At 33.7% G+C, this 21,900-nt stretch overlaps 1 protein-coding gene across 1 annotated transcript in view; it reads right to left on the bottom strand.

Annotated features, from left to right (window-relative positions):
* Nucleotides 1-21,900, bottom strand: part of LOC149537701 (lysophospholipid acyltransferase LPEAT2-like) — a 136,358-nt gene that overhangs the window by 97,363 nt on the left and 17,095 nt on the right. Inside the window, exons 2-5 of the mRNA XM_089799076.1 lie at nucleotides 16,495-16,675; nucleotides 16,327-16,386; nucleotides 1,740-1,903; nucleotides 1,569-1,632 (exon numbers count right to left, since the gene is read on the bottom strand). Coding sequence (XP_089655202.1) covers nucleotides 1,569-1,632; nucleotides 1,740-1,903; nucleotides 16,327-16,386; nucleotides 16,495-16,675 — 469 coding nt within the window. The remainder of the gene's footprint in view (nucleotides 1-1,568; nucleotides 1,633-1,739; nucleotides 1,904-16,326; nucleotides 16,387-16,494; nucleotides 16,676-21,900) is intronic.

Below are 21,900 nucleotides of genomic sequence, written 5' to 3' on the forward strand. Positions count from 1 at the left end.
GACTCCAGAGAAGTAGCAATGTTGGGGTAAGTGATAGAAGCTCCTTTCGATAATAGCTCATGACTCGATATTGTGATTTTTGGTTTCAATGTTGTGAGAATCACAGTCCATGAGTTGTACACATCTAAATAGTTGACAATACTTATACAGTAAAATATATTATTTCCTTCAACTAACATCCACTTTTGGGCACGTCTTATTGATGTATACTTTGTGTATGCGATCAAGATGGTTTCTATTTAATGAATTCTTTGCCTTTCAAGTTTATATACTGAAGAATACACAATAAAAGTTTAAAATCCCTTAAAATATCTATGTAAATGGTTTTTTCAATTTGCCATGTCTTGGCCAAGTCTAAGCACCAAATCCAAATCTAGGTCAAAAATCAGCTTGCTAAGTCTTGGCCAAGTCTAAGGACCAAATCCAAATCTAGGTCAAAAATCAGCTTGCCAAATCGGTGCCAACTCAAAGTTTTGTAACATTGATTTGTAGTTCCTCTACTATCAAAAGATTTAAGAAACTAGTCTCCACACAACTTCATCCACTACATCATGTGGAACAAGCTTACCTCTAAGAAAGTAAAGAAGCTTGTAGTTGTCTATATTGCTTTGCATCTCATAGGTTGCATTGTGACTGACTATATAAACAATTGAGCAGCATAACACAATGTAAAGCTTGAGGAGCTGACAGAGTAATGAGCACTGCTTACAGTGCAGGGTTGGTGAAGTTTGATTGCTAAAGCTAAACAAATGTACAAGTTTGCAATGAGTATTGCGGCATTTGCATTGGGCAATGAATTGATTAGCTATTGTATTTGAGTTATAATAGCCAAACATTATTTCGAGCTGTAATTTGCACTTTATATCTTGAGTTTGATGAATACTATGATATTATATTTCGGATACTTGTAGCTGATCACTGGATCAATTGATTATCAAATTGACCCAATTTATATAAATTTCAATTCTTTTTTCTCATATTTATATAAATGTTAAATAATAATTTCTTTAATGGTTTTCAAAATTAATTTTTCAAATAGAAAATTTAAAATATCATTATAGCTGTCCTGCTGTCATCCCCAAAATCCATAAAAAGGACTTGCTCTCACAAGACCCATGTCCTTGTCACCTCATCCACCAAACTCAGGCTAATTATAAAAATTTCTTTTGACACTAAAATTTTAAAAATAATGAGATCATATAAATACACTAGCTTCATTTATGTCGAGTTATTTGTGCTTATTCTTAGAATATATGATTATGGATTGGTTTCTGTAGACCATTTGCATGAGACTTATCTTTGGTCCAACAATTTGCTCCTTACATTACAAACAATCAAAATAACATTAATGAAAACATTTGTTATCATAAACAACTTATGCAGAAATCTTGCAACTCAACAAGTGAGAAATGCAAATTGCAAATTTGCAACTTACCCCAACGAACTTGCGAGATTTGAATTAGCATCCGAAATAGAACTCTAATAAAAATGTTTGTTATCATAAACAATTAGGTGGAAATCTTGCAACTGAACAAGTAAGATTTGCAAATAGCACATTTGCAACTTACCTCCATAAAATTGTGAAATTGAGTTAGCGTCCGAAATATGAGCTTCAATAAAGATATTTTGCCCCTAAAAAGCATATGTGAATAATATTAGGGGCACTTCTCATTACAAAGCATTGTATTTGCAGTTGTGAAATAGGGAAACTTCTAACAACTAAGTTTCAGCCTTCTCACCAAGATGGATCGAAGTGTACATGAGGATATCTCACAACAACAGGTTGGACTGGAAAACCAGGAATAAAAGCTCCAAGTTGAAATGAAATCAGTGCCCTTCCATTAGTTGTTGTCCCTTCTGGAAACAGCATCACTTGCGGGAAATCATTGCATGACGCCTTTCTCTGCATTTAAATCCTAACACAAATCAATAAGCTGTTGTCAATGTGAAATGCAGAACAAAGTATCTATATTATCTTGGCTTGAAAATAAACATGATTGATATTGAAAAACTAAGTGTAATTAAGTTGTAAGACAACACTAACCCCAATGAATCAACCACATCTAAGTTTTACTTCCAGTTTTCCAAAAAACTTGTGAAAGATGAAAAATGTCACCAACATATAGCAGCTTATACTTATCCACATCAGTGTATAGTACTAATCTAAACAGCACTATAATCCTAGATTATGCAAATTGTTACTGCTTGCAATTTCAGTTTCATTATATTATAATATAATTTCCCACTAAAGAATGACAATAATTGGATTATACACATAAAAATAACACAGATTTTTTGAATTCAAAACTTTAAAAATATGAAATCATTTAAAATCAAAGCTTTTTCTAAATTACTTCAACAATAAGCATGCAATGTATAGTTAACAATCACCTTAAATGTCAATTTCTGCCCTAGAACTAAACAAAAATCTTTTCTAAAAAAGCATCTACTCATGTAGAGTGACTAGGCAGTTACTAATTGTATAAGATCATTCCACAACTAGCTATATGTTCGGTCTCTCTCACCCTGCAAAATAATTGATGACCTTGAGATTTTCCACTTCTAAGAACACCTAGTCATCCAATCCCTCAATGCTACCTTTTATCCAAGGCATGTTGATTTTTAAAACCAGACTCTTGTTTCTTATATTGCAAGAATCTTGATAACATAGAATGAACTCATTTGTAAGACAAAAAAACATTGTGAGCACTTTACAATGATACATAACAAGACAATTTTACACGACAAAGAGTCCCTGCATTAAACGAACCACCTTATGTTATATGTGAATACAGGACCTCATGATAATCTAAGGTAATAGATTCAATATAAATTGACAGAGAAAATAGCAGAATAAAGATTATGCCAATATATAGGTCTACAAGCTTTCTACAAATAATGTTTTAACTTTTAATGACCTACAAGAAAAGGTGAATTGTTAAACTCCTACTAGACCAAAGGCTTCTAACTTGTTTGAACTAGTTTACTGGTACCTAAATGGAATCAGTCTACATGACTTGGGCGCATTTTTCTACATGGGTTCACTCCATATATATATATTGAGTTTCAATAATATTATATGTTTCTACATGATAAACTTAAACAGGGGCGCTACCAGTTCAAACCAAAAAGTTCAACCAATTACATGCAGAAGTAGACTATATAATACAAAAATCTCCTACTTTTTATCAGCAGACAAAGTTAAGCAGTAAAAATTTTTGGGCATTCTTCAGTTCCAGCAGCTTCACTGTAGAGCCAATCATATCATTCACATTATCAGCATTATTCCTTCAATAAAGAGCACCTACACTTGTCCTCTCTCTCTCAATTGGCTCAAAAAAAAATTGCTCAATAGACTTTCTAACATCTAGCAACAGATTCAAGGCATTCGCAATTCTTGTCAAGTAGGGAAGCAGCAGAAAATTCCTTTTGATAATGGACAACAGTCCCCCAGGTAGGTCCTGCACATATTAGCGGACCAATGAAAACAGCACCCATCACTTGTGTGAGGTATTTTCTACAATTTATTGATGTTTTAGCAGACAAATGTGGGTGTATTCAAAATCAAAATTCAAAGCATTAAGATAAAAAGTCATGTTGTGACATTACCACTCCTATGTTCAATAGTGGAGGTGTCATAAAAAGATACTATACTACACCCTATAGTCCACAGAAGAATGGAGTAGTTGAGAGGCAAAATTATACAATCACAGACATGGCCTAATGTATGATGGGGAACAGGAAAATTCCCAAGAGCTTTTGTATTCAAGTAGTATATTTGCTAAATCGTAAATAGATATCCACCACAAGTAATGAAGCAAAATATCCTAGAGGAAGCATGGTCTGAAGGAAATCTAAAATAAGTCATCTTAAGCTCTTTGGTTCCATTACATATACCTGGATTTCAAATGAAAAGAGAAAACCAATTTAATTCCTACAAGTAATAAATGAATTCCTAAAGAGACAATGACATTCATAAGGCTTACAAATTGATTAATGTTGACACTAACTATTTGACTTCAAATAGAGATTTTGATTGATGAACAGTATAAGCTTTTCCAGACTTCTCTAGGGTTCAAGGTTCCTAAAGAGCAACACGTTGAGGTTCAAGTGTTCAACTTCAAGTAGCTCCAATTGAAGGGGAGATTCAAAGCATGTAAAGTCTCCCAAGCCAGTAATAGAATTAGATTCCAGTTATGATAACTTGCATCAGCCTTCACATAGAAGAGCCCAAGTAATGTTGATAACACTAATAAGTATGATAAGAATCCTAAAGAGAGACTATGGTGGTGGGGAAGAACCGTTATAGATGTTTGAAATAATGAAATGATTGATGGACGATTATTGAGAGGAAAGAGCAAGAAGCGTCAACAATCTTACGAGCCACAATTATTGGGGGAGGCAAAAGGAATGCTTAAATAGGAAAAGGCTATGTTAACTGAACATGAGTGTCTCACGAAAGAAATCCTAGATTTTCCACCAAGAAAGAAACCCCTTGGCTACAAAAGAGTGTACAAGGTCACGTAAAAGGCAGATGATACAATTAGAAAAGTGCAAAGCTTGGTTACAAAAAGGTTCACATAAAGAGAGGCTATTGAATGGGAGACTTTTGGTCTTACAACAAAGATGAGTACCGTTTGACTAGTCCTAGCAATGGCAGCTCATTTTGGCTAGGCAGTACATCAAATGAAGACGAAGAGTGCCTTTCTCTATGAGGATTTAGAGAAAAAAGTATGTGTGTCTTGAACACATGATTTTCAAGTCAACTATATGGCCCATTTAAGGAAGCTCGATATGGCCTAAAACGGGCAACTAGGGCATGCTTAATCAAAACTAAGTATTTGGTTGGTTGGGGATTCTATTGGAGCCTTTCAAAAAAAAAATTGTACATCAAATACATAGTTAATGATCTCATTTTACTAGTCATAAATAGATGATGGCATTATATTACAGGTAGTGTGGCAAGTGATATTGAATGGATTATATCTTATGAGTAGCATTTTGATATAACTGATTTAGGCCTCTTGCATCACTATCTAAGTCTAGAAGTTTGGAACAACTGACAACATTTCTTTCACAATCCAAGTATGCCAATGGTTTTGACTTGTCTCAACAAATTCAATACAATAGATTGCAAAATCTCGTGCACATCTATGGAGAAAGGGCTAAAGCCTTCAACCAAAGTTGACTAATAATTAATGATTCAACATATAGGCAACAAGTGGGATATCATAATAGATCTCAGAGCCATTAGGCCTAAATTTGATCTGTGATAATGAGTTTCATATCTAGGTTCATGACTACACATAGATAAAACATGTGACCGCAGCAAAGTGCATGTTGATATATGTCAAAGGGATAATTGACTATAGCATTCTAGATAACACATGGATGACTAAAATCCACTTTTAAATATGTTCTCAGTGTTGGTAAAGGTGCAGGCACATGGACTAGCAACAAGCAATATGCAGTGAGATTTTCCTTGAAAGAAGCAAATTATCAAGGAGCAATAAAAATCAAAAGTGAAGCATTTTGACTTTAGGAGAATGCTTTCTCAAGATTTCACAATCTTATCCTACTTTCCACTTCTATGACAATAGAGAGGTGTTCAAACTTGCCAAGAATCCAGTTTTTCACAGTTGTACCAAACATGTGGAATTACATTGTCACTTCATCAAATAGCTTGTATAAAGAAGACCTACTATGTTGCAGTACTGTCAAACAAAGGAACATATTGCAAAATGTGGGATTACATTATCACTTCAGATAAGAATGACCTGTTATGTTGTATAATTTGTCTAGCAAAGGACCACATTGCGAACATTCTTACCAGGTCCCCAAGTCCTTAAGAATTTGTAAAACTTTGGGTTAAGTTTGTTATAGTTAGTAGATTGGCCATTAATGGAGGGTATTTAAGTAACTCTTATTTAGTACTGGTCCATTAGCTTTTAGCTTAGGATTCAATAAAGTCATTCTAACTTAGTTTGCTTTTTTTTTTCTTTTTGTCTAATTAGTTTCGATTCTCTTTATCCCTGTGCTCCATGGAATTTCCGGGATGGGGACGTTTTAGGGGACGGGGACATGTTTCTAGTATAGGTACAGGTAAGAGTCAAAGCCAAAATTTAGGGGACGGGACCTCAAGGGACAGCGATTAAAAACATAGGGGATGTTTTATATATAGAGACAAAATTCAAATATGCGTATCATATCACTGATAAACCATTCACCGTAGACATTTTAAAAGATCAATACATGTAATATTATCAACTGGCAAATACTAAGTACTTCCATTATAACAATATCACATACATATATAGATAAAATCAAAATGCCTAAAGGCTCCAAGTATCATGCTGAAATCATAATGAAATAAAGAGAAGTCCAACTAAAATAGTTAGTAAATACTAAACACAATCTTTCCTCACTGCTGCTACTACTCTTATGTTTTTTTTTTCTTCCTCTTAGCAAGTATGTCAAATCTAAAAATGAGTAGAAGAGTTAGTGTTTTAATGGACCAAATATGGGTTGCATATTTTTATTATGTCTTTAAGACGACTAGGGGCTGTACGGACAGCAAAAATTAGAAAAAAAAAAGATTTTTGAGGGGTGTTTTGCCTTTACTAGATTGGTTGAAAAAAAGGGGACGGCCAGCAATTTCAAGGACAGATAAGGGGCGGCAAAACCATCCCCAATACTGCTGGTCGTCCCCAAGTTTCCAATCAAAAAAAATTGGCCGTTTCGGGGACGTTTCCAAATTTGCCAAAAAGGGGACAACTCAGGGGACAGTCAAAATCCGTCCCCGTTTCATCCCCAGTACAAATACAACCCCAAAACCATGGAACATTGCTTTATCCACATCACATAAGTCTATTATCATCTTGAATAGGGATAATCTTGCTCCAAATGTCATTAAGTTGAATGAATATCATATAGTCTCCATGCTCTATTTTCTTGTAATATATCATTAGCACATGCATCCACATTTTTGAAGTTTTATCAAATTTAGGCTTAGGAAATTATGTGCAACTTGTAATAGCACTTATTAATTTCTCTGTGTTTCAAGTTACTCTCTCAATGAATATGCATATGATATTAAGAGGCATGTCTTCCATCTTAACTCACGTTAGTTATCACAAATGATATTTGCTCAAGGTATTATCATGATGACAGTACACACACACACACACACACACACACTTAATAAATTATTATCAATAATACTAATGCTCCATGATGATAATAGTGAAGGATATCAAATGTTTAAACCAAAGTAACAAGAATCGGAATCGGATCGAAATCGGCAAGGCCGAATCAAATCGTGAATCGGCCATGAATCGGAATCGAATCGGCCATGAATCGGAAAATTTAAAAAACCCTTGAAATTTAGTGAGTAAATTATTTCATAAACCCTTTATCGCTGATTCGATTCACCGATTCACAAAAAATCGTTTGGCTTGAATCGAATCGCCGAATCGCGTGAATCGCATGAATCGCCGTGATTCTTGGAACTATGGTTTAAACCGATAGGCCACTCAAACATTTGATTTAGTCAACTGGAATCATCCGATCAAAGCTACAATCATTAACGCTCCCTTTGAGCTAGGAAGGATGATTTCTATCCAAATAAACAACACATTTTACAACTATTACCTCACGGTAACATTAAGTGCATGATATGCCCAAGAATATCAACCATATGATATTCACCATACTCATATCTTTTCTTGGTATGTGCACTGACATCACTGTTAAGGTTGTAGCTTTTGTCGGATTGATTTTTACATAAGATACCTTGTTGATGGTAAATCATCTTTAAAATAAATATCTTATATATATAATATATATTATATGTATATATTACATATATTATACATTATATATTAATAATATATTACATACATGGTTAACATATTAATATTACATATATGCTTAAGATGAGTTACAATATGGTTATTTATACTACTATTATATTAATATGTTAACTAGTGATGTTTAACCGCAGAGACATGTCTCTTCATGAGACATGTCTCCTCCTCCCATATGTATAAGCTTTCATTTGCATTTGGAACACAATCAATAAAATGGCAATTGTTAGTACATTTGCAGTGATCCTAGAAATCAACATGGTATCAAAGCTAGGCTGCAAATGTAAGAACACTGTGAAAGGCACGATGAATACGAAGAAGAAATTATGACAAATTATGAGAGAAATATATATACAAATATGTGAAGGAAAGCAATGTGTATAGTTAAGTCTGGGCACAAATGGCTATATTGTACAGGAATATAAATTCAGCTTCCTATAGGGGACCAACACAAATTGTGAACAGTCAGCCCTTACAGTGTACAGTCAGTGATTTATGGAAAAAAGGGAACCTAACACCGCCTGTGATCATTTAAAGAGATGAGAATAATATAAATATAACCAGCAAAATAAGTAGAGTCTGGAATCAGCAAATATAAAATGAGAACATACTATTAAAATAGAATCAGCTATGAATAAGGAAAACAAACTAAACTTTCACCATTCACTGCATTAAGAGATCAACGCTACAATTCACATTGAAATTCAAATCTACTTGGATCATACTAGGAGTAGTAATAAATCTAGCATCGCTATATGATAGGAGTGGTGAAAAGTAGATTGTTGTGATGACACAATCAGAGAATCCCCAGCACGTATTCATCCTATCTCTGCCATGCAAATATTCTGGCATCGATCATACATTGTTACTGTGTTATCAGAGGCTAGAATACATAGCATACATCAGAGAAGGCTATTATATGAAAATGAATATATATTAGGGATATAAACAAGGTCTCTAAAAGTCATAACCAAAAGCTGCTACTTCAAAAGTATTCACGATAAGATAGTTGAGTCGCATATACGAGGCAGTAGCAATGCCAAACATCAGTTACATCAGAAATACAGAAATCGTAGCTGTGTAGTCTCATTGACAAATATGTATAGAGAAGAAGCATCGATAGAGTCAAATGTTTCCAAACTTGTGCAGAAATTAATTTGGTCGACAGTTACTATTGCTATTAGCCTATTACAAACAAATACGTGTACAATGATTTGATTCCCTTGGCATCGTATGTATGAATAGAAGGAAACAAGTATGGTCCTATTTGTATTTCTTCAAACATGCCTACGATCGAGACTTGCAGTATTTCTTCAAGAGGTGTGTTAACACATCAAATCGTAATTGAACTGGGTATCTATTACAGGCAGATCATGTATATGAATAAAATCTCTGCAATATGATTCAAAGGCCCCGAAATTTTGGATGGTCATCTTTAAGGCACAGAAGAATATGACTTAGCACAAGGATCACAACACAATGCATAAAGGAATGCCTTGATTAAGGATTAGCATGAATTGGAATATGAAGCAATTGGAGGAGTTTTGACAAAATGAAAATGATAATGACAGCTACGCTCAAACCTCAGACAATATAATATTTAGTAGTGGCACTTGCATGCAGTGATCAACAACAAATCCCATCCAAACATGAACCGCAATCATGAAAGTAATCCTCTAACTTTATCATGTGCAGAAACGGACAGTAAGAAACATTGGGATAATATACATCCGACTCAGCAAATTAACAACTAGTGCAACATTGCAATTGGACACATATTAAGTCACAGCAAAACTCAAACAATATGATTCTCAACAGTAATCCAGCATAGAAATCAACATATTAAATTTTAAAATATATACATATATATATACATATATATATATATATATATATATATATATATATATATATATATATATATATATATATGTTCAGGTTTTTAAATCTGATATATATTTATATTGAAGAAAAGTGTGCTAAGAAAGAAATAATGCACATGGAGTATGAGATGATTATTAAGGAAGATAAATAGAATTAAAAACTCATAGAATAATGGAGAAAGTATAATTTCAAATATTAATTAGGAAACATTGAGAAAATTAATGATATTCCTCAATGGGGACACTGAAGATTCTGCAATATCTTTGAATATTTGGATAAGTTAAAAGAGGGGGTCCTTGTAATAATTGTTTTCATACATTAAAAAGATGGTGCATTTTATGTGGATATTGAAGATGCATACTTTCCCAGCACAAAGTTACAAGAGATAATGTTACAAGTGTTAAAGAAGGAAAGTTGAAGTTGCATGTTGACAGGCTTATCATGAATGCAAGTTTTGTAGTATATTAAAAGGATTCTATTGAACACACACATTTGGTATAATAACCATCAACATAATTCTACTCAAGTTATAGAGACAAGACAAAAGTGGATCTTATGGGCGACTGCTATAAGAGTGGGAATTTTACATTGAGGGGGGAGAATAATAACCAATATTCCATTCCCACTTGAAACATATTCAAAGGGGAGATGTTTCGTTCTCAAATAATCAAAGAAGGAAATTTCTAATATAATGGACCTTCATTAAATCATCTCATATCATGGATGTATAGATAAGTATTCATTATCCTTGAGTATTACATTTTATCTACTTATTATAATCTCTCTCTTATTTGTAGTTCTATACATACTATAAGAGTTAAATTACCTTGATCTTTTCCTTTATGGTTGAGGAAATTCCTACAGGAAAAGAAGGTCGGTACTTTACACATGCTACCAAATATTGTGCAGACAAGAATTCATTAGTCATTTGATGATCAGGACAAAATGAGGATCTTGAAGTGAATATCGTTAATGATTGAGATTATGAGTATCCTTCTATATTAAGAAGGAAAATAACACTTCTTTGAAGGCAACGCAAGAGCTTAGAAGACAAATACTCAGAGGGAGTCCAGCAATACATGTGTGTGGCTGCATGACTTTGATGGGCCTACTCTTGAGTGCATCATGAGGAAGTATTGACTTATCACTAGAAAATCAAAAGACTGATATAAGATTTAGAGTGAGTTCGATAGGCACCCTTGGGTAAAGAGAGTTCTAACAAAGTAACTACAGGACCTGACTTCCCAAGGTCATTGTTCAGAAGGAGAGATTTTGAGATGCAATCCTTTGTGGATGATATCTTCTCTATGAGGAGAAGTTCTACGTGAAATTCCTTGTAATGTGGTCTCCTCTATAAGAGAGAAGTCTGAGGTGAAAATCCTTGTTCCACCCTCTAGTAGCAGCTATGGTGGTTCATTGTGGATATCATATAAGGTACTACATGATGCTGTTATGATATGAAATGAAAGGTGACGATCTTTCATTGACATATATAAATAAAAGGTAAGCATTGTAAGGTGAAAATCTTATAAATGGTAGACCTGTTATCATTACAGACTACAATAAATTGTTGTCCTAGAGTGTTGGAAATCATGATAATGAACAAACAAAAGGTAACCATTGTAAGGTGGCGATCTTATAAATGGTAGACCTGTTATCATGGTTCTTTGGGCCGGATTTTTCAGGACACCATGATAATCAACTTGTTATGGTTCTTTGGACCAGATCTTGCCGAATACCATGACATAGTTAATACTATAGACCACACTTAAGGTGATGTTTTAAAGTTATGGAAATTGCTTCAATTGTGTGTTATGAAAGGTGAGAAATTTAGCCTCATAGTGAAATGAATATCATACTGAAATGATATCTCTTAATATTCTTGAGAGCATAATGTGTTCTTTAAATCCTCCCTAGCTAAGAGAGAGTGTTAGGGTTGTAGCTTCTATCAAATTGATTTTTACATGAGATACCTTGTCGATGGTAAATCATCTTTAAAATAAATATATATATATATATATAATATACTATATACTATACATTATATATTATTATGTAATAATATGTGACATATATGACATATATTGTTAACATATTAATATTACATATATGCTTAAGATGAGTTACATATATGGTTATTTATATTACTATTATATTAATATGTTAACTAGTGATGTTTAACCGAAGAGACAAGAAACATGTCTCCTCCTCCCATATTTATAAGCCTTCATTTGTATTTGGAACACAATCAATAAAATGGCAATTGTTAGTACAATTGCAATGATCCTAGAAATCAACAATCATGTCTCATGATGTCTACCAAAGAAGATATCTGCTCGTGGTGTCTCCACTAATACTATGTCTCATAGTATCCACCATGCCATATCTCAGTAATATAACTAGTAGTATGAACACTATTTTTTTAGTTACATAAGAGATATGCACTATCATGATCTCCATAAACATCATCCATATGACATCCATCTTGATAGCAGGTTAAACTATTGTTAAGATCGTCACCTTACAATAGTAACCACAAGTAAACTTTTATGAAAGATCGTCACCTCTCAAGAAGTTTCCACAAGATCATGTAATAACCCACATGGCATCCACCATGAACCATATTAAAGGGCGAGTCCACCATGAATATTCCCAGAGTGTGGAACAATGATTTTCACCTCAATCTTCTCTCTGGTAGAGAAGGATGCTTTAGTGTACATCTCAGGAAATCACTGATGTTTAGTCTCCCTCTCAATAAGGGCTTCGATTCATAACTCCAAGCATGTCTTCAATAATGTACAAACTTCACTTGGTTAAAGGCTTTGGTGAAAATATTGGTTGTTAGATCTTCAGTGATTATAATGTACTATGAATGAATAGAGAATTAATCTCAACATGATCAACTCCCTCTAAATCAATATGACCAAGATCCTCAAAAGTCAACTAAAGCATTACCTTCATCTGCTCCCTCTATCACAGAAGCATACCTTGATTCATAGTAACATGTGTGTTTTGGCATTTTTCATTAAGATGGATTACATGTTATGGTGGCATCCCTCTTCTTATAGAAACACGTGTGTTATGTTGAACTATGAATGCTGGCCCTTAATCGAAAATCTTGTGCTGAAGATGTTGATTGTATTTACCAAGTGGCCAATCAGCTCATGTTGAAGATACTGTTTTGTGTGTGCCAAGTGTAAATGCCTTGGTGTGTCCTTTGTCAGACTCATTGTCAGCCTCAGGCTTACTGTCGACACTCAACAGAAGTGTTAATTACTATGCAACTCTCATGGGTGTGAATTCACACAAGTGTTCTTCTCTGTTTTTTCTGAGCAGCTGCAGAGAATCTTCTCTGGGTGTAACAGTTCTGGGATACTATTCTCTTCCAGTCGTCTTCATACATCTGAACCATTATCAGGTTGTCAAATTAAATCAAGCAAAAACTACTATTTGATTCTAAAACAAGACACTTGGAGTTGTTTGTGTGGGTTGATTAGTAAGAAAACGGTGTGTGCCTGAACTTTTCTAAGAAAAAAGTTTTGCAGAAATCGAATTGCAGAGATATGCATTCTTGAGAATAATGTTACAGATAGCATCATTTGTTGTATAATGAAGGACATGAAATCTCATCTGCCGGTAGAAATTTTCAAAAACCAGGACAACATGATTGTGAAGCAGTGGGGCACATACGCAGTTTTTTCAAACCAAAAAATCGTATGCACTGAATATGCAACAAAGGAGTTTGATGGGAGCATGAACAATTGAACAACATCATTATGCAGGCACTTAGCATCTCTTCTGCTCAGATCGTGGGCTTCCAGATAAACGTACTTTCAAAAACATATTTGTTTTTTAAACATAATGCGACTGTGAATGAACATCAGAAGTAATGCTAGTGCAGTTGATGTTTTTGAGCAATGAAAGTTCTATGGTCTGGGGTTTCTAAATGGAAATAATGGCAAATATGAAAAGTAATCGCTTGGTGAAAGGCAAGGGCAACTACCATTTCCTAGGCGTTGTTTTGAGCTTTCTGCAACAGTGAAGATACATATAGAGTTAAAAAGGGCACCAGAAATATAGTCCTTTTTGAATGAAGATTGCATAGCCTGTGCTCGAAGTGTAAGAAACAATTTTGGAATGGTTATGAGCATCACATTGGGAAGCAAGCTAAGGTCATCATCATTCTAACATGGTCATGTGAAGATCTCTGCATACAATATAGGTGATCAAGTTTTGAGTATAGTTCACTGTTTGAAAACAGTAAATTAAAAAGGCAGTTCAGGAATTTTTGTTCAGACGGAGAAGTGTGGTGTGTGTCTGCTTGGTGGTAGGAACTGTCATCTGAATAGAGTTCAAACTGAAAATACTTCTTTTTGAAGTATATAATTTGGGACATTTGAAATAACATGAAAACAAAATCACTGTAATCCTTTTGGTTTTTATTTTTCTGTTTAATCTGGGTTGGAACCTTTGGAGTTTTACTTGTTGCTCATGTTGGAGCCTATAATAGCTTGAGAAGGTGGAAGACTGGGTGTACATGGTCATAGCCCCTTTTGAAGTGATTAGTAATATCGTGGTTTTTACCCAAAAGGGTTTCCACGAGATAATTATGTGTGTTCTGATCTTCTCTGCTTTAATTTAGTTTGTTTACTGTTCTAAAGTTGTAAAATACTGATTCACCCCCTCCCTCTCAGTATTTGTGTGTTTTTCAGTGTGAATGTACTAAACAGTGGATTTATCCTTAGGTTTGGCAACACTAGATATTAAGATAAGGTGGTTCTCTTCTTAAGTTTCAAGTATATGCATCAACCTCCTGACCTATTCGTCCAAGGTTACCTCTAATGAAATGTCAAGCTACCTCTTGCTATAGAAGGATACTCATGATCCCAATCATCAAAGATATCTTTCTCCAAGAGTCTCTTATTATCCAACATGATTCATATATGGCAAAAGATGCTAGATCCAAGATCACTTTGGAGCTACCATCTTACGAGCAAGTCCTAGACCAAATAGTTATATGACCATCTTGATATTTGAAAAGAACCTGTCAGAGTCTACTCTTTCTAAATGGAAGAGCCCCTTGTCTTGACTTTGTTTCATGATCCTGGATGTTATCACCCGCAAAAATGTTTCATAATTCTGGATGTTATCACCCGCAAAAATGCCTCAGCAACATTCCTAATGCACCATTCTTTTGAATAAAAAATTTGGATCATGTCATCAATTTGCAGACCAGGCTGCCCAAGTCCAATTTGCAAAAAAAAATTGCCTTAAATTTGACTTTTGCCCAATAGGGGGAAGTTTATAGTCAAAATTCACCGGAATGGCCACCCAGATGCAAAGGTGAGGTCTGATCTTGCTCTAGATGCTCCCACAATAAAGTCGATTGTGGATTGGATCTAAATTGTGGCCCTCCAAAAGATGAAGCAAATACTCTACAATGGCTATACAAATGAACGCTACTTTGGCTTTGATATCACGTAAATTTGCCTTGGGCAAAGAATAAAAATGCCAAGATCTAGAAGCTCAATTGATAGCACAAGAAATACAAAATGATATGATCCTCAAATGACTTGATTCATAGATAATCAATAATAATGGATAAATAGATGCCCAAATCAAACATTCAGATACAATGCATGTAGAAGTGCCTAAATATATAGACAATGCATGATAACTAGGAGTAATGATAAAGATAACTTATCAACCATGCAAAGTGTAATCCTCCATTGTGCAATAAATTACGTCGACATGTGCAACAATGAGAGGATCAAAATGTGATAAGAACAAAAAGATGAAGCTCACAAACAACAAGATGTGAGACAACTACTATATGCAAGTGGATTCCTCCTACACCATGTGCTCAAATAGAATGGAAACTCCTAAGTGTCTACATGACAACTAATATGTAAATGCATTATCCTAAGTAAACTTATGTAAAAGTGTAATTAGTAATATTTAATTACACCAACAGAATACTAATATGGACGATGATTAGAGGCAGTGGCATACTATCTTTGTTTCACCTTTGAAGCTTTTGAGACTTTTGATATTATATGATACATTGATGCAATGATATATGGTATGATACATCTCATTTTGTTGAAACTCACCGCCTTTGAGTACTTTGGTTCCAAATCCAATGATTATAAGTATGAAATTATGAATGTACAAAATTTTCATATGAACTCTCATTTCAAGTTTCAACTCAATTGCTATATTCTATGATGAATGATTTTATATTCATCAATGATATATCATATAAATCTTTCAATTTTCAGATCTCGCTATATATTTAAAATTTTCCCTAATATTTATATAGTCTTCCCCAACATCCCTATTCTGAGAAAAAAAAACCTGCCCCAAAACCCAATTTTATCAACCCCCATCAAGATCAATCACTTACTTGATTTGGCCCTTTGATATCAATGGCAATAACCCAACAATAACCACTGTAAGGCATATCATAGTTTTTTGAGCAGTCACATTTGCTCGATTGCCTATCACTCCCAAGATTGATAGTATAACTATAATATTAACAATTTCCACAAAATAGTAGACAATTTGCCTCATTTACCTTTATTTCAGCTACAGCATGTTTCCGTGATTTCCGTGATAATCTATCCACATATATCACCTGAACAAAAAAAATTGATAATTGAAGTTAGTTTGACATTAAAGTGAAATAATTACATAGAAAATTTCCGAAATAGAGTACACAGAAGGTTAATATATGCCTTAACACCTGCATAGCCCTGATAATTGTCCCTACGAATGGAATCGTGTCATGTGTCTCTGATGTGACAATGCTTGGGAATAGCTCATAAAAGAAGAATATTGGATCTGTATATGATACATGGTTTGATACTACTATCGGTGCAATTGCCTTAGAAGCAGGCTTCCCTATACGTCGAATCCAATGAAAACTGCAAGAAAATCACAAATAGACAGCAACAATTTTAATTATATTAGTAAACCATGCACAATTTTTTTAGTCATAAGCAACATCACATCTGTTTTCTGCATAAAGTTTTGTGGAAAATTGTGATCTTTGTATGCTGTTCAGCAGATATCATTATCAGAGACAAAAAACAATTACAAAGCAACAAGGTATTTGAACTTTTCCTGACCCTAAATCTTAACATATTGAACACCCTTGTATACATTTTACTTACCTTTTATCTTTATTTCATAATAATGTACATGAATAATATGTGGCCAAACAGGCCTCGGCTACTTTCTTGTAAGTAGCTTTGCCCTCTAAATGGCACTTTCCATTAATCTACTTTAGCAATTTCAGTTTATTTTCTTTTGTGGCTTTTATATATTTTCTTATTTTGCCTTATTTTCTTGCATTTCTAGTTTGATTTTTTGGGCAGGACCTTCCCTTCTCCGAGCTTCCTCAGAATCCTTAGCTCAAGATGGGGCACAGTTACATTACAGCATCGCCACAACAAGATACTGAGTTCAATATACAGCAGTACATAATAGCCTAAAGATATGCGATGGCCAACTTGGCACACATGATCAAACTCTAGAATAAGACGACAGGTGAGCAGATAAATATATAGTTGACTAGGACATTACAATTAAGAACACTGCATCCACCACTTCTAGGATAGCTATCAAGGAAAACAGAAAAAGAACAAGAGAAAACAAAGGGACTTTGTTTCCAGTGAACAGAAAAGTGTGCCAAGGACACAAATATTAAAACAAGTACATTTCCATCTTCAACCAGAACTAAAAAATTAATCACCATTTTTTTCCTTCTTTTGTAACACACAGCCTTGCATTTGTTTCTGTGTTTTACGCTCTAGGCTTTATCCCCATGTGGACACTAGGCGTGTGATTTTAATCAACCCTCCTTTTTCTGTGATTGTATTTGTAAAGTTATTTTATGAATGATAATTTAGAAAAATATTCATCAAAAAAATCACCAGAGATCTGGAGTAAGAGGATTAAGTTGCTAAAATATTTCTGCTACTTGCATGCACTGGCACAAGTGATCAAACCCTCGACTCTTGAAATCAAACACTTTATAAAAAATAAAATTGAATCAGTTAACAACAGAATAAAATGTTTTGCATGTGCAATCATGAACTTTTAGTTTTAAGTAATGATGCCAATGGAGTTATACTATCTGACACTGGTAAATCTCAATCATTGTAAATAGACCATAAGGGAATGTCATATGTCAATCACTACATATGATAATCAACCTAGAAAGATAGATAACATACTTGGATTTCATTGGCTCAAAAGCAGTATTTTTTTAATTGGTGCTCCCAATTTCAAAATACAAAAACATAATAGTATAATCTCTGACCAAAGAATGAGTGGAAAGGAATTACACTATCCAAATCTCATCAGTTGCACTAGACAAGAACCTCTATCAATGACCAAAGCCCAAAGTCTGCAGATTACAACATTGCATCAATAGCAAATGTAACTGAGACAAACACAGAAACTGCTATAAAAATATGTTATGTCATGTCATCATAATAACACATTGTAGTTGTCACAAGATTCTAAAGCCTCCTGGGTTTTGAACGTTTTGCATCCGGTGTCATTTATGTTCTTGTTGATTTCAGGTGATCTTAATTATCTATGAAACAATTTTGAATCCTGCATCATATTTGTGCTTGTTAATTAGAGGTGATCTTGATTATCCATGCATCAACCTGAACTGCCTTTCTGGTTTTCATTATCTGACAAAACCTATCATCTTAATTGATTCATCAATATGATTAGATTTAATATCAAGTATTATATTTACTCAAATGGAGACATTAGTGTTTGGATATGCACTTTTATTCCTTACACAAAGATAGCATTCGAAAGTAAACCTAAAATGAGGGGCTTAATATTTAGTAAAAAATGATTAATTGTTAGATCAGAAAACCACAATCAATCAATAATATTCATTTGTGGGCTCACAGCTACCACATTAACAATTTCCATGCTAAAGGTTAACAATGTAACCCCCGAATAGCAGTTGCTAAAGAACATAAAGTTACATGTTCAGGATCCATTTGAACTTTATAAAAGCATTTTTGCTTGTAAACTATAGTTTTGCGTTGGCAACATAATTAAAGTAAACCAGGTAAAAGTGAATCAGGCTTAGAGTGATTTTATACAATATTATTGATTTTAGATAAATCAATATTATTTGTTAATTTATAAGACCATTTAATTAGTTAAGACCATAAAAAACTAAAGCTCAAGCTTAATCTTTTAACTGAACCATTGACATAAACATAGCTGGATAACTCACCACAGACTATAAAATAAATTCGGGGAAAACTTGGCCAGTTTTTTAACTCGAGAACTTAAAAATATGTTTTAATTTAATTAGACATGCTTTTTTTTTGCAAAATTCAATGAGGAGTGCATCCAATGAGTCAATAAATGAGAACACAGAAGATACAAGCTTAGTCTACATATATTTAAACACAAAGTGCATATAAATTGCATTCATGTGAGGAACACTGATGGCTGGAAGCAAAATAATAAATGATTTATGGAAAACTAAAAGTAAATATAACATTTTAATTACATCTTCCTCTACTCAGTTCTAGAAAAAACTATGGGAGAGGTAGAACTAGAGGCTCTAGTCCTAGAAGTTTGCACTGGACATGACTGTACCTCCTTGCTCAGTATGTTTGACTTAGTTTGTGGCTCGTCCTCCATCCTGGATGGAGCTCAGCTTCTCCTGGCACTAGCAATGACTACTCATTCAACTCAATGTTATCTAGTGCGAAACCAAATCAACCCCCTCATCCATAGCCTGCCTTTCCAAATCATTGATGTCATCCTCTCAAATACTTTACTTCAAATCTGCCTCGAATCCACTTCAAATAGATAGAAATCAGTTTGCAAGTGTTTGGAAGACTCTTTTGCCCCCGGCAAAATACAAGTGAAGACAAGAGAAATGAAAATAATTTTGGGATGTTTTTGCCTTTAAGTGATGTTATAAAACTATTATCGAGTTTTGGCAAAAACTCGGCAAGTACTCAGTAAATTTTTGCCTTCGGCCAGTTTTTGGCACCAATAAAAATCGTAAAAACTCAGCCAGTTTTTGCAACTCAGAGAGTACTCTGCCAATAGTACATCTATGGACATAAATATGGATAGATTTATTCTTTAGGAACAAAGATTTAATAATGTGAACTGAAATTTTATTCTTTCAAAAGGATAAGAAACATAAAAAAAAGGCTTACTTTAACCCAATACATAAAGAATGAAAAAATCCTTGTTTTCCAACAACATAAAATGACCTACGTAGTTCTTAAGTCTGAACAGCACATTGAAGTCCATGGCTTAAAGGCAGATCCATTGTTATAATTATTTTGTTTTGATGTTTTGCAGATTAGAAAAGACATTAAGTTGGTTAGTTGTCTCTCAAATTTAGCTTGGGTGTTGATATTTTTCTATGTCATATCCCCCTTATTTGGACCTTAGATTTCAATCAAATGACTAAATTTCAACTTTGTCCCCAATTGAGTCTTACAAAGCAAGGAAGAGATTTTTTCTTTCCAAAGGCATTTTGGAGGGATACTCCAGAGTCTCAGACTCAAAGTACTTTGCAAGCCCAAAATTTTCAGCTTGTCAAATACTAAACAAAAACTTGGCAACTTAAAAAGTACTAAAAATTAAAAATCTCTTAACAAAACTTTTTTTTTCAAAATTCAATTACAAAATATTTTAAATTAAAAATTGACATCTTGAAAGAGGAAATGCATGGTTTTATGGAAAAACTTGTGAAGAAAATGCGCTTTAACCTAAGTTGTTGGTTTGGGTTCAAAGGACTGATTCGCCAATACAGCAAAATTTTGAAAAGGGTTTGGGTTTGTTGGTATATATGAAGCCTAGAAGCATGAGTTGAGTTTACAATGTCACATAGCATCATAAAAACGTTTAAACAACAAAAACACCTCATAGCATCATGAATCATGATCATAGCATCATATACTTCAAGTTTAATATCAAAGATTCAAAACATTAAAATGTCAAGTGATGAATCCTAACATCAAGTATCATTGTTTCAAGTTCAACTAATCGATTAAATATTGATTAATATTCTTCTTCATCATCATCAATCTTCATCTTCTACATTGGCATTAGTTGACTCACAAATAGAGCTAAGGCCAATGGGATCAACTACGCCAAGAACATTATTGGTGTCAAAATATTCAAATCCAAGTCCGCAAGCTCTACATTTACACCCACCTCTTTGCCTCCCCTTCTTTGTATTCTTAATTCTTGTGTAAGACAAGATGCAAGTTGTAATGCGGATATATCAATTCCTCCGCTCTTTTTTATTGCAACCTATTGCGCTTTACTGAGTGGTTGAAAGAATATATGCTCCAATTTCTTTTTGATGAAGATGGACTAGCAACCTATGAAGACAAGACAAAGTAGACAACTAAAATAAAATTATTAATCTTATATAATAAAAATTACTAGCAATTTATGAAGACAAAATAAATTTTTTTTTTAAAGTAAAACTTACTTGTGATATAATTCTGATTGTGAGGGACTCTAACGTTTGGAATCTTTGGTGATGGAGGTACCACCAACTATGAACATCCTTCCTAAACCGACAGCAAAGATCATCATTACTCAGACCTCTTGCATTCACAAACTCTATGAACTCATCCGTAATCAAATCTCACATATTGTCATCAAAAAAGAGTCTTTCAAATGCTGCATTGTACCCATCAGACACTTCTAAATCTCTATATGGTGGTGGTTATTATGTCCCCTTTTTACTATATTTGAGACACTAGGTGAATTTTGTAATTCCTCATTGAAATATTTATTTGATTAAATACACAATAATCAATATAGATGACTAGTAATTCCAAATGCAAACACTGCAACTTAATATGTTCAAGAATGCAGTTTACAATATTGAGTTTATTTTTGATATAACAATATAATATACGCACAATAACCTATATGGATGTATTTGATCTTTGATATTCTGGAATTGCATATGCAACTTCTCTGATATATAAGTCGTCCCTAATATATCGATAATGGTTCTTCAATTAGATGTTATCTCTAATATTTAATGGATTGCCTACACTAGTTCTATTCTCTATAACCGAGAACTTCCACAAAGGGAAAATATAAGTTATCAAATATC

Source organism: Cupressus sempervirens, chromosome 9 (genome assembly GCF_028749045.1).
Source record: "Cupressus sempervirens isolate cs-2001-9-10 chromosome 9, ASM2874904v1, whole genome shotgun sequence".
In the NCBI taxonomy this organism is placed as follows: Eukaryota; Viridiplantae; Streptophyta; class Pinopsida; order Cupressales; family Cupressaceae; genus Cupressus; species Cupressus sempervirens.